Raw genomic sequence first — 13,595 nt, 5'->3', positions numbered from 1 at the left:
TCTACATTCTCACACCATCATGCATACAACAATGTTCTCACTAGTAACTCTACCCAGAGCATCCCTTGGACTGAGAAGCAAGTTTTTGAAAATGACACAGTTCCTCAAGTCAGTGGCAATATAGCCTTTGTTCAACAATACTGTTTTTTAATTTCGATCGGTATTTTTTCTGTGATAACAGAAGACAAGTATCAGCAGTTCCAGCGTGTTTTATGCACACTGATCAGATGATACTTTTGCCTGTCTGAGCACAACAAACTTCGACGAGCAAGGACATAATTTAAATTTTAGAAAGCCCACACAGACTTAATGGGCTAATTCTCTGCCCAGGTCTGAATTGCACTCATGAGCCCATCTTTTTTCCCACTTCTATGCTATGTGGTAAAGAGCACATACAAGGTCTCATTCTGATTGCTTCTCTTTGGAAGGGTAGAGACTTCTACACAATGGTAGAATTTTCCCCTAGTTAGCAATGCCAAGAGACATCATAGCAAACCCTAAAGACAGTGTTTTTAAAGCAAATATCATGCTCATCTAACCCCATCAGTGAGATCCAAGCACTCCTGTGTCTGAGACTGATGATTAGGAAAATAAACTACAGGCATATGCATAAATGGCCCACTGTGGCAGCACAATATTAGACTCTGCTGCACTGGAACAAAGTGCCTTCATTACATTTTTATGATAAATATCTCCCTTGCACTGCTGCAATTATCAACGGGCTTGATTAAGGGATTGATTTGAATGCAAACAGCATAATTGACCCAGGAGGAAAGATGAATGGATATGGCCAACGCAGCCTTTAAATAAGTGTGTTACAAATACGTGGTAGCATGGGGAAATGTCACCAGTCATGATTTATTATTTTGCCATTCTCCTTCAAATGAAAAATGAGATTTGCTTTTGTTGCATACAGCATATATACTATTTTCCAGCATATGATGCCATTTCAGATAGTCTTCAAAACTTTTAAATGGGCCATCTTTTTAGTGTATCTGTAAAGTCATGACATATATTTGTAGGGGCATTAAAAAAAAAAAAAGTATTGAACATTCATCCAGAAGCCCTTTTATAAACAACAATAAACAAGAAGTATAAGATTATTAGAATAATACTTCAGCTTGTTGTCACTTACTACTGAGGGGATAAAAATGAAACAAAGAGCCAGAGCTCTCTTCAGAACTACTGAAAGCTGATTTCTGCAGCATTCAGGGGGTATTAAACTTTCTACACAAAGTGTCTTTCAAATGTCTAGGACATCTATCCTGTATTTATCACTGTTTCATTCCCATATGGACTAACATTAATAGTGGTTGGCATTTCTTCTGTGCTTTTCATCTTCAAATTGCCCTATGCACATAATCTAACATATTGTCTGTTGCCTCACTTTGTGAGGCAGTTGTGTTCTTTTGTTTGTTTGTTTGTTTTGTTTTAATAGCCACATCTAAAGATGTAGAAAATCAAATGTGAGTCAAAGACTTTGAAAGTTAAACTCAATGTGTCAAAGCAGTTTTAGACTTGGGTCTAGCTGGATCCAACTGATGGATGAAGTGGACAAGACCTTATCCTCCAGAGCTCTGCCCTGCAGCACCTCTTTCTGTCTTCACACTGAGGGCACTGAGCATCAGTGGGTCATTCAGGCTGCACAATCCACTGAAGCCAGGTCCAGCCAAACACCATCAAGATGTTTTATTGTGGCCTCCCTGCCACAGATTTTAAATTGGTCCTGATAAAGAGGATAGATGAGGCTCATTGCCCTTGCGTGTATCCTGGCTCTTGAGACTGGCCTGTTCTGAGGTCTACTTTTCAATTTAAGCTCACTTTATTTCCCTGCTTCAACATACCTGACAGGGCTGTGTTTTAGGAGGACTATGAAAGTCTGTTTTGAAATTGTATCAGAAATTAAGTTGTTCATCTGGACACCTGCTTCTTTTATGGGCAAGGGGAGGGATGGACACAGGAGAGAGGAAAACTGCACCTGTTGTGAAAAGGATGGGACATTCAGTTTACCATTACAATACAATCAGCAAATCTGATCCTTGTGCCCTTCCATATGCCAACAACATCTTAGCTTGGAAACTGCAGGTGGAGAGAAGAAAGACGGCACAGTTTAGAATTAAAGATGGACAACGGATGTGGGCCAAACAGGGTGAGGTGTTGCACACAGGGCACATGGCATGCAGAATGTAAAGAATTTTGAAATTAACAGAATAAAAATTGCACCAGGAAGTACACAGTCAGTTGAGTTAATAAACAAAATCAAATGTAGCAACCATTGGTTTTGTTCATGAGTATTTATTCCAAAGGCTAGTCCCTAACCTACTTTTCTAAGTAAACTAAATGATGAATTTGTCTAATGTATAGAAGAATAACTATGTTAATGTAATTACTGAAATGACAACATCTATCTTACACCTTAAAATTGCTGATGATGGATGAATGACACTCTGAATGGTAAGGAGCTTAATAGCATTGCTTTCATCTGTCCTGAAGCATTAGGGAAGCCTGCTCACTTCCCAGTACACACATCTACTCTTCAAGATAATGTTCCAGAGATTTGTATTGTTGTCAACTCAAACTCAAATAATGCCTAAAAACACAAAGAAAACTAATTCTTTTTCACAAAAGGGGGTACATTAACATTAGCTTGAAATGGACCAATTGACATGAAAAATACACATTTTTCTCTCTTTACAACATTGCTACTTGGTTTGTGATGACACCATTTCCACTTCTACTGCTGGCAGTCACTCAACTCTTAGATCCACTTAATCCATTTCTTTTACATGCTGAAAAATAAATCTCTAAAACTCCCTTTAGTCTGCATCAAACCAAACAAGAAAAAGATTTTAATAATAATAATAAATCATTATGAATAGTTTTGCAGAGAAAGCAAAAAGCCCCCCAGACAAAGACCCTAGACTGGCCACAACTTTTTCTGTTGCCCTAGCTCTGCACATTTATTAAAAATGTGATAGTTATAAACTAAAGGCATCTTTAATCTACTTAAATGTAATTCAGACAGACAGCAAACTGTGCTGTCTGGGACCTTACAAACATGTGTGAAGTTGAGCACTTGCTTATCCTGCATGAACTCCTGCAATTAGCCTGCCAGTAAGAGCCACACAGCAGCTCCATCAGCAAAAACAAAATGCACAGAGGAAATCTGAATATGACTGTTAGTTCAGAATGGAACATACTCCCGATCTAGACTGGATGGATGTATTGATTGGAAATTTAGCATTTCACATTTTGAAAGACCTTCATCCTTTTTTGACACTTGAGCACCACTACTGAGATCACAGCATTTTAAAGCCATATTAAGCTTTGCATACTGAACATTTTAGAAAGAGCTCTAAACTCAAAATGTGGATATGAGCTTGAGCTGTATTTTGTTTCAAAGAACACTTAATTTGTGTCTAATTTTTTTTCATATTGGTGCATCTACAATGACAATGAAGAAAGAGTGGTTTATGCAGTACCACAAAACTCATACAAAGTGGTTATTGGATATACTTAGTTTATGGAGCTAAAATATGAACTAAATAAAGTTAGATGTCTTTAAATATACCTGTATAAAACATATATTCAAAGTTATAGATTCTTACTATTGGGTATTGTCAAATTTAGTTATTATTAACCAATAATTTAGGTAGTTTGAAAGGTTCAAGCTGTTTGTGGTGATTCCAACTGAAAAGAAAATCACATGGCTAATAACAAACGTGACTTAAAGCAACATCGGTTACATAGTAACCTAAAAGGACAAAAGAAGCCTTCTTATGCTATGAAATGTTTACTTGCAGAGCACGCTAGTAAAACTTCATTTAAAAAACAAGTTATAGGCATAGGAGTAATATAATTCTTCAGTTGAATAAGAAGCACAGCTCTTCAACACATTTATTATATATATATAAAATACAAATAGATTTTGAAAGAATATCTTCTCATATTTCATTAAAAAATAGAGTTACAGAAATGCAGTATCTGATACCAAGAATCCCAATGCATCCAGATACTGAAGTAATCATGATACATGTCTGGAATATCTGAATTTCTGTCAAAATTTGCAAAGGAGGTAAAGGGTGAGGTAAGTAGGCCACACAGCAAATCAAATTTAGCTTATAACAAAATATACTATTCTTCCATACAACTATCTGTACAGTTTTGCCATCTTTAATGGCAAATCTTTAAAATGGAAAATCGGAAACACTTTCATCCAGAAAAAGAACTGAAAAATATTTCTTTAGTGAAATTTCATAAAAGTAAGCATCTGATTAAAGAACTTCTCCCAAAGATTAAGGTAGAAACAACCCAGGATGGTCAGAGCAATGTTGCTACAAAGCATGATGTGAGACTCCAGAAACCATGAAATGTAGTTTGGTCCCACCTGGTGCTCTTGGGCCCTTGCTCTACTAGGAGGAAAATTAACTCTGTCCTAACTGAAAGCGGACACAAGGCAAGATGTATCCTTCAGAAAAATAATAATTTCATAGCACTTTCACTCATTCTCTACCAACTCACTACACTGCTGCTTTCCAGAATTTTGTTGCAATATGCCAAAACTGAAGCCCTATTTCTGAATGAATGCTCAGAGTTGACCTCTCAGATTTACCAAATCCAAAGTGAGGTTGAGGTTTTAGAACCATATTTAATTTACAAGAAAATTTCTTACAAGGACAATTGGAATAATACGTTGTAACTGTGCGTAACTGAAAAAAAATAAAAAAAAATAAAAAAATAAAATCAGTGTAGCTGTGTTGCCATGCCCAGTGATCATCTCTAACAACTAGGCTGAAAGAGGTGTGTCAATTTTTTCTGTTATATAATATAGTTAAATATTAATGGAAGTAGGGATTGAAACCCATAACTTTCCCTTACCACAGTATATTCCCTAAAGCCCTGGCTTTAGGGATTCATAAATTCTCACTGTTCTAATAAATACTCACATATTTCATATAACCTTGGGTTCACTTACTGAAATCAGAGAGAGACAACCCTTTTCACCTAATCTACTTATTGCTGACAGGGTTCCCAAGCTCTGAAGGTGTAAGTGCAATATGCTGAGAAGAAAAGATACAGTGGTGTTCTCACATCTTGGTAGAGAACTCTAGCTACAGACTTTCGAATTTTAAAAAGGCAATTATAGCCTGTGGTCATCTCAGCAAAGGCTTTCTTGATGTTTGCACTCAAAAAGAAAAGCTGGCTTATGTTTCAAGTTCGTTGAGTACTCAGTGCAGTTATTGACTTAACCAGATCTATAATAAAACCATCCATCAAGAGTCTGTAGAGTTGCCGATTAGCTTCCAGCTTGCAGATGTATTTCTAAGACAGCACTGCTTTGTGAAGAGCAGATGTGTCTTAATGTGGTAGGAGATGATAGAAAGGCTGAGAAAAGAGCAAACCCACGCCACCTGTATACTGTATGGAACCTGAAAGTTTACTCCTCAGCAAACAAACCAGCAAACTAGCAAATATAAAAACAAAACAACAACAGCAAAAAAACCTTTAACTGGATTGATTAACTAACAGTTTGAAAAGAAATCCAGTTTGAATTGCTTAATGATGATTTTTCAAGCCAGAACCCTTCATTGTTATGATTAATAAAACTCTATCCATGTTTCCATGGCCATTTACTACTATATAACAGGGATAAAATTGAACAAGAGGAATGCAGCTCATAGTGGTAAGAACGCTTCATAGCATAAAGCTATGCAGATAGAGGTCAATCTATCATCCTTCATGCAACATCTAGCAGTAATGACAATATCCCAGCTCAACACTCAACAGATGAAAAATATGGATATCACATACAATTCTATTGCCCTGAGCTAAGCTACATGAAGTCAAATGCAATTTAAAACCAAGGATAAAGTTTGTAACTTCACAAATTTTACTTTGTGCTCTACTTCAGCATAAAAGGACATGCTGGACTGCTTCATCGCTATTTGGCCTCAGTTATACTTGTGCCAGGACGCATTGTGTTTTTCCCCTTCTCTTGACATGGGTGTAAAGTTTCATTATAAGGTAAATCCTGCAATAAATGCACCTTGGTGTTTCCCATCTGATTGCTTCTTCTTTGCATTTTTTTTCCCTAGTCCTTCCTTCTTCCTTTTTTCTTTTCCTTCCTTCAATCATTTGCAGACAGAGCTTAAAATATAAAATATTTATTACGTGCACAGTCAGAATAATAAACTAAAGATGCTCTGGGAGTAGATTCTAACTACTCTTGAACAATTTGATTTATGTTTTTAAGGGAAACACTTCATGTATGGAAGCAGCCACCAATGCTGGGGTGCTCTGGTCCTACGAGTATTTACTCAGTTCTGATCTCTAGTTACATGAAACAGGACTAATTTACCTTATATTATCTTCTTCTGATTGATTTTCAAATGTGTTTTGGATGAACAAATAATACAGAGCACAAGATAGATGAATATAGGCAAAGTTGATGGCTGTCAGGCTTACCACCAACAATATATATAGATGTTCTACTTCTCTCCATCCATCTCTTTTATGTATTAACTTGCTAATTGACTTTTAAACTAAATATGTTTAAAAAAAATCTGAAAAATCTGAAATCTTCCACTGCTGGGAAAAAATATTCAAATGCTAAGTAACTTTTTAAAACCCTCATATTCTATATTCAAATATTAGACTTCTAATTAAAAAAAAAAAAAAAAAAAAAACACAAAACAAAACAACAACCCAAAATATACTAACATCCCCTGATAAGCTCTTAGTTGAAACACTAGTCTAATGCTTTCATTAACATTAAGAGTGACATTTGTTATAATAGTGATAAAGTTGTTTAATTACTAAGGAGCACTTTAGAGATATGTGAGCTGCCTTGAAAAGATGTGGCATTTGATGACAGGGTGTTCTCATGACAGGGTTGTAGATGCAGCTGGATAGTTTAGAAGCCTAGATCTGGATCTGCAGATCATCAATCACACTTTGATCTTATTTAACAATACAAAATGTAGTCAGAGACATAGGCTAGGCTATTTTGAAGTTTAACAGACACGCTTTCAGGATTTTGTGTGTGTGTGCAAACAGATAATAATAAATTATTTGAGTTCCGTCTGCTGCTCTGTCAATCACAAACACTCATTTGTGTGTCACTCATCTAAAAGAAACACTTGAGAATAAGTCATAATACACCAAGGACCAGACAAGCAAGGAAGAGATCAATACCTTGCCAGCACATGGCAAAGCAGGGACGCAAAATGCCACTTTGTGGTTCCCCAATCTCTTCTTGCACCCCCAGGAATGAGAGCAGCTTGGCCACATCCCCTGCCCTGAGCAGCAGACAAAGAACAAGAAGGCAGAGGGGCCTCCTGGGGGAGAGGGAGGATGGCGGAGGGAGCTCACCCCTGCCTGGCAGTGAGGGTGGCAGTCACCCATGCAGAAGAAGGGAGCTAGAAGTGGGGTAGGTGTCCATACCACGTATGTTTGAAAACAGCAGAAAAAGACCCTAGGGAGGGAATAACTCCTAAAGCCTTGCATAGCACCTTGCACTCAGCATCTTGCTGACCTTCACCTTTTGGAGTACAGACCATCTCCTTTATGCAGGCTCCCAAATCCTGTGACCCATCTGCATCATTTTTTTCTGCTCTGTCTACCTCAAAAGCTTCCTTCCTGAATCCCAAAGGATTCAGTTGCATAGTCATCCTCTATAGGATGACTACCCAAATTGTCAGCTTCTCTTCACCCAACTCCTGGCCATCTTTGGGGACAGCTTACTGAATGTAATGGACTGTGATCTGACTTCAGTGGGAGCTCATACATTGTTATACGGTTCGGATTTCAGATTAGTGTCTCTCCCATGCATTTTAAATGCTAATATTTCTCTTAGGGTCAGCATAGTTAATCGAGGCAGAACTTGCATCAACTCTCATGCACAGTATGGTTTCACATATATTTACTGGGTCAAAATGGGCACTGACAATATTGGGGCAGATACTTTTAGTGGCTCAGGTCTTGCTACAGATATTTATCCACTAATGAGTTCTTTCTCTTTTTCCATTGTTCTTTGAGGAAGAAAAAATAAGAAAAATGTGGAGGTAAATAGATGACTTGTAAGGAGAAACAAATTCAAAACATGGCTAGACAGTTGTATTGAAATGTTTGCTAAGCCTCTATCCTTGCATACAAACGATGGATTCAATATCATCATTTGTGATGGCCCATTGGAAGTATTTGTCAATGAAGCTCTTCCTATTCATATGTTTTTCCAGTGTTTATGGCACCTTCATTTGTACTGGACATGACACAATGTCAGTGTAGCATTTTCCCTCCTTACACCTTTGTGATATTATTAGTGACAAGAAGAAAGGCATGTTGTGTGCATAGTAACAACTTTTCAAAGGCGAATAACTCAGCTGCTGTGCCTGATTTTTATTTTATAAACGGCATCAGCTAATGATTAATTATAAAATAAAAATAATGCAAGACAGCCCAAGGTATCTGCCTTTTCAGAAGCCATTATGGTGCAGGCAAAATGTCTATCTTCCTACTGTGAATTGCATTAGGCAGACACAAAGTGGGGGCTACATCTTCAAAGTAACAGATACTTAAAACATGGCTGAATTCTCTCATCCCCCTCAACCTGTCCCATATTCTCTACTTAAACCTCTGGAAGCTGAAATAATATAGGGAGAGGAAAAAAAAAAAAAAAAAAAAAGTTTTCTAAAGGTTTGTCTTCTTTTTTAATTTGGTAGTTTAAACATTTTTGGAACTATTACAAGGTTTAAATACACTAAATATGTCTTCATAGGAGTCTGGTTACAGAATTTAGACTTTCTGTCAGTTAAACACCCACATGCCTACATCCCACATCCATGAACTTTTCCTATCCCTCTGCCCCCCTTGTCAGTCCCGACAGTTGCCTTTAGTGAGGAAAACCCTTTTATCATTAAGCTCAGAAAATTCTACACCGTGTTTCATCAGACGTTTTTCAGTGGCTTCAGACAGTTCTTCTCTGCACTCCTGTGGTTCCCCCACCTCAGAGATTGGAATGAAGATGCCTGGGAGTCCATGCTGAAAGCAGCCGTAGCTGAGAGCATTTTGAAATCTTATAGTTGGAAATGGGATGAAAGAACAAAGTTTTATCCTATCAAACATTTTCAGATTTATTCTATTGTGGTAACAGATTAATACCCTGAAAATTGCCAGCCCTATTTTAAGTGTGATGTTTCACAATACCTTAAGTTGGTATATAAAATAAGCTTACTAACTGCAGAAGGTAATTTACATATATTGTATAGGTCATTTACAATAAACTGGACGACCACATTAAATAACTAGTTAAAAAAGAGAAAAGAGAAAGAGAAAAAAAAATACACAAAGCTTAATGGTGAATGGCATAAGGAAGCAGCTACATGCAGAAGAAAATCTGTCATACAGAAGATAAAATGATGTCACCCTTCAGATCTGAAGCAAAGTAGTATTTCACTATAATGACAGAAATGAAGCAATACAATGAGTTTTACCTTGAGTAATGAGTATTAGCTATCATCACCAAATGGCTGCAGGTAAAAGTTCAGGACAGAATCAACTTCTTTCATTTGATTTCACAACTAACTCTGTGTAAGCAGCTTGAATTAATCAAGAGCAGAAATTTCTGCAGAATATTCATTCAGCATTTTATCTATGTGAATCACAGCTGCTTACTGCAGTGTACTTGCTTTAACATGACCTACTGCTGGTTACAGGTATACAGATAATCAAACAAAATGACCTTGGATCACCTCTTGTCCTGGCAGGCTTCTGCCTCTGCAAGTGACAGGAGGAGGTTGCCAGCTCTGCCTGGAGCTGGACTCCCTTCCCAAATCACATGCCCCAGCCCTGCCAGGGGCAGAGTCCCTGGGGTTGGTACCCAAGACCAAAAGCCCATCCTGCCCCCTAAGTGGCAGCCCACTGATCTACTACTGCAGAGCATCTCCCTTGGCACTAGACATCTGGGTTTGGCCAAATGAATCCAGCTGTCTTTTCCATAGCACTGAAATAAGTATATAGCATATTTATTATCATTTCACTGGTTAGCTGGGGGCTGTTTCAGAGTTTGGAAAGTCGGTATCTCTTTTTAGCCACCTTATTCTGTTGTTTCCTCCTTTTATTCCTTTTTTTTCTAATTGGTGTGGCTTTTCTAATGTGGTAATTTTTCTAGAAATTAACACAAGTTATTGTTGTTGGCAGTGGTTGTTTTTTTTTTTTCTGGGTGGTTTTTTTTTTTTGGGGGGGGTGCTGAAATCTAGTTATATTTTCTCTAATGAAATGTTATTTGCCATTGTCACTGTGAATTAAGTATGTAACACAATCCATCCCAAGTTCTTAAAGTTCCTAAAGGTTCTCCTTTTTGCTTCTGTCCTTGTGGCAGTTTTCATCCAACTATTGCAACATATTAGGGAAACTAATGATTTAGCAGTCTTCAGGGGTTAATGGGATATATCTATAGATAATAACAGCCTTCCGAGTTAACTCTTAACTATCATTAAACAGCGTTTAAAAGAATGTAAAATCTTGATTTTATATTAAGTTATTTAATTTTATATAGGTATCGCATTTTAAAACTACAGAAAATTAACTGTAAAAATAACTATACTATAATTAACAAACTCACAGTCTGCAAGTGTTGATCCTCTGATATGTCTGCTAAGCACTGCAAAATATCCCTGTTCACTCTTAGTGTGTCATTAAAGTTACAGAATTAATGAGCAATGAACTGGCATTACAATGTTTAAAGTACTCTTTATTTCGAGAGGTCTAGGAGAGTAACTGGGTGGTGTTTCAGTTCTCATTTTTAATAGTTCAGTGAGTTAATCCTGTCAGTTTTATTTCTGAACTTTTTTTTTTTAGCTCTCCTGCAGAAGGAGCACTGTCTCTGGCATGGATCCCTAAGGATCTGAAAGGGTTGTGTCGCTTTCTGGGCTCGAACTACTTGACACAGCATCACACAGATCCATGTAGAGGTGCCCTATGAAACTCCCACTATCTATTCAAAGAGGTTTTTTTGACGAAGTTTCTCTTTGCTTTTGTTCAATACGTCTGATTTTTTTGATACTGACTTTGAATCCAAGAGTTGAGTATGACCACAATAAAACATCAACGTGTTTGGACAGACTAGCAAGAATTGTTAGTGATGTTTTTCTTTTATTTGCCTTTTATTTTACTGTGCAGCTTGAGTAACAGCATAGCAGCTTACCCAGCCTCTCTCCTTTGTCCTGGTACAGTTGGAAGTGCTGGCCACAGGACTGTATATCCTAAAAAAAGGAAGGGAAAGGTGGGATTTGTGGTGGCTTCACAGGTCACTGACAAAAGAGGAAATAGGAGCAAATGTGGGGAGTGTATAATGAGTGATATCCAGATTTTGGAATAGGTAGGAAGCAGGAAACGGCACAGACACAGGGATGCTGGAGTTGAGCACAAACAGAGCTTTAAATACAGCTGAGAGCTGAAGACTCCAGAAGAGTTCAAACAGCAGCTCGACCAGAGGCCCAAGTGGCCATGGCTTCAGAAACACAAGTGTGTGTGCCTGGGGACCAGGCAAGGAGTGACAACCCCATCACACAGCCACAGTCCCGCAGCCACTGTTGTCTACCCCACACATGGCAGAGAAAGGCACATTGGTAAAACAGCTCTTTAAACATGTTGTAACAGCAGAATTCTCTCAGAAGTGAATGTCAAAATTTTGCCCACCAACAGAAGTCTGCCAAGCATCTCACATAGTTAGTAAGGCTAAGCTCCCTCTTCAAATTCAGCTTTCAGAAAGGCACTGTTAATAGTCAATGGGACCATTTCTAGATTAAAAAATAATATAATAAATAATAAAAATCATGGCTAGCTAACACTTCCCATTACTGTCCTTAGCCATGCTCTCAAAGTATTCCTGCCCTGCCTACTACTGCTCGCAATATTTAACTTAGTTACAATTGAGTTCCTGTATTTCCTTATTTAGCCTGAGAAACAATTAGGTATCATATATCCTTCTACAGACATAACCAGAATGGAGTCATAAAGTTGTCCATAGAAAAAACTGATAACAGTTCAGTAGTGTGATAGTCTGACATTCCGCAAATGAAGAAAAAAGAACAAACAACTGAAAATGGTTGTTTTTTATTATTTTTTTAAGTATAATTAATTACATGTGTAAATAAATTAGCTGCAACTCTGGAAAAGCAATTAGACAACTAATTATAGAGGAAAATGCAATTGAAGGCTCAAACAGATGACCACCCATCTGCTAACCATCCCAGGTGTTTATGTGCTCTCTTGGTTGTTTATTTAGGTTTATAAAAACACATCTGTTCACAGAACTCAGACCCATCTACAAAATGTAATACACAGAAGTACAAACAAACTCAGCCCTCCCAAAAGTAGCTTTTTTTTTTGATATTTTGATTAGTATTATTTTTTAATTCTTCTACTGCTGTCAGACCAAGAAATAGTTCCTGAACCCACTAAAGCATATACATTTCAGCATACACCCCAAAATGCTGCTTGTCAGTGGATCACACAGCCAGGTGTTCCGCTCAGTAAGTCTAAGACAAGGTTTCAGTGCAGTTCCTTTAAGGTCAGCTCTTTTTACCTCACTAAATACAGTGTTTGAGAAAGAGGTGTTTTTTTTGTGTGTGTGTTTTTTTTTTTCTTCAGTGATTTATTCCCTTGAGAGAAGTTTACTGCAACTAAACTACTTATACAAGAGCCTAAGTAAACAAGGAAATGGTAATATGCTTCCAAGTGTCTGCACCTAATGATTTAGTTTTCAGTTTTATATTTATTTTTAGGCTGTATGAGTTTCACATGTGACAGGAGCACTTCATTTACTTCCCATGTTCAATGCCATCTCACCTTCTGTAGCTCCTGTCTCAGCCAGGATGGGGGAGATTGCCCTCATCTGTGCAGCAGCTTGGACAGCTCTGTCATAGCTTGATGAAAAGGATCTGACTGACAAAATTAAAAAAAAAAAAAAAATGTAATTAGGAAAAATATTCACCTTCATGTAACTGTTCATTAAAACTTCATCAAGTTAAAAGTGCAAGTACAACCTTGCATTAAAAATCAGGTTTATTTTTAAAATACATTCAGACTTTTGCTAGACTAATTGCATCTATAATAGTATCCTCAGTCTACATTAATGCTCCAATGCCCTAAATACTGAAGTTTAAAACTTTTTTTTTTTTTTTTAAAGATTATCTCTCGGTTCATCAATAAATATTTTCAGTCTTCACACTCTTCCGTGATTTTTTTTCTTCTACCAGATGACACCAAAACCCCTTCCTATGGTCAAATTTGAAAATAATGTCATACGTGGAAATAAGGACACTTTTTAGTTCACATACTAATAGGTTGTTAGGAATGGGGGAAAATGCATCATTTATGACACCTCTTCCAATCTTACTGTCACACACACACTCAGTCAAAGTTTCACATGTACAGTATGCTGTGGCCAGCTGCAATTCACCTCATTTTAGTTGACACCCATACTTTTAGTATTTAGTAAAACCCTCATGACAACTATTTTCTCTAATGAGCAAGAAGGTAACCTGCTGTGGGTTCAGCCATTGACTGCTCCAGAATCAAGGCTTGGATTGACA

At 37.3% G+C, this 13,595-nt stretch overlaps 1 protein-coding gene across 9 annotated transcripts in view; it reads right to left on the bottom strand.

Moving 5' to 3' along the window:
* Positions 1–13,595, bottom strand: part of LOC308194825 (uncharacterized protein) — a 96,379-nt gene that overhangs the window by 37,189 nt on the left and 45,595 nt on the right. For 4 of the 9 annotated variants that reach the window (XR_013950893.1, XR_013950894.1, XR_013950896.1 and 1 more), the window contains 2 exons: positions 12,850–12,945; positions 11,204–11,261 (listed from right to left, as the gene is read on the bottom strand). Coding sequence is in view for 3 of the 9 variants with exons in the window: in XM_080591281.1 (XP_080447407.1) it covers positions 11,204–11,261; positions 12,850–12,945 (154 nt within the window). In the remaining 6 variants the exon portion in view is untranslated. The other 5 variants (XR_013950895.1, XR_013950897.1, XM_080591279.1 and 2 more) reach the window with 5 other exon arrangements.

This window comes from Anser brachyrhynchus, assembly GCF_964034855.1.
Source record: "Anser brachyrhynchus genome assembly, chromosome: 4".
Lineage (NCBI taxonomy): Eukaryota > Metazoa > Chordata > Aves > Anseriformes > Anatidae > Anser > Anser brachyrhynchus.
The sequence above is the reverse complement of the archived record's forward strand: the minus strand, read 5'-3'. Positions and strand labels throughout refer to the sequence as shown.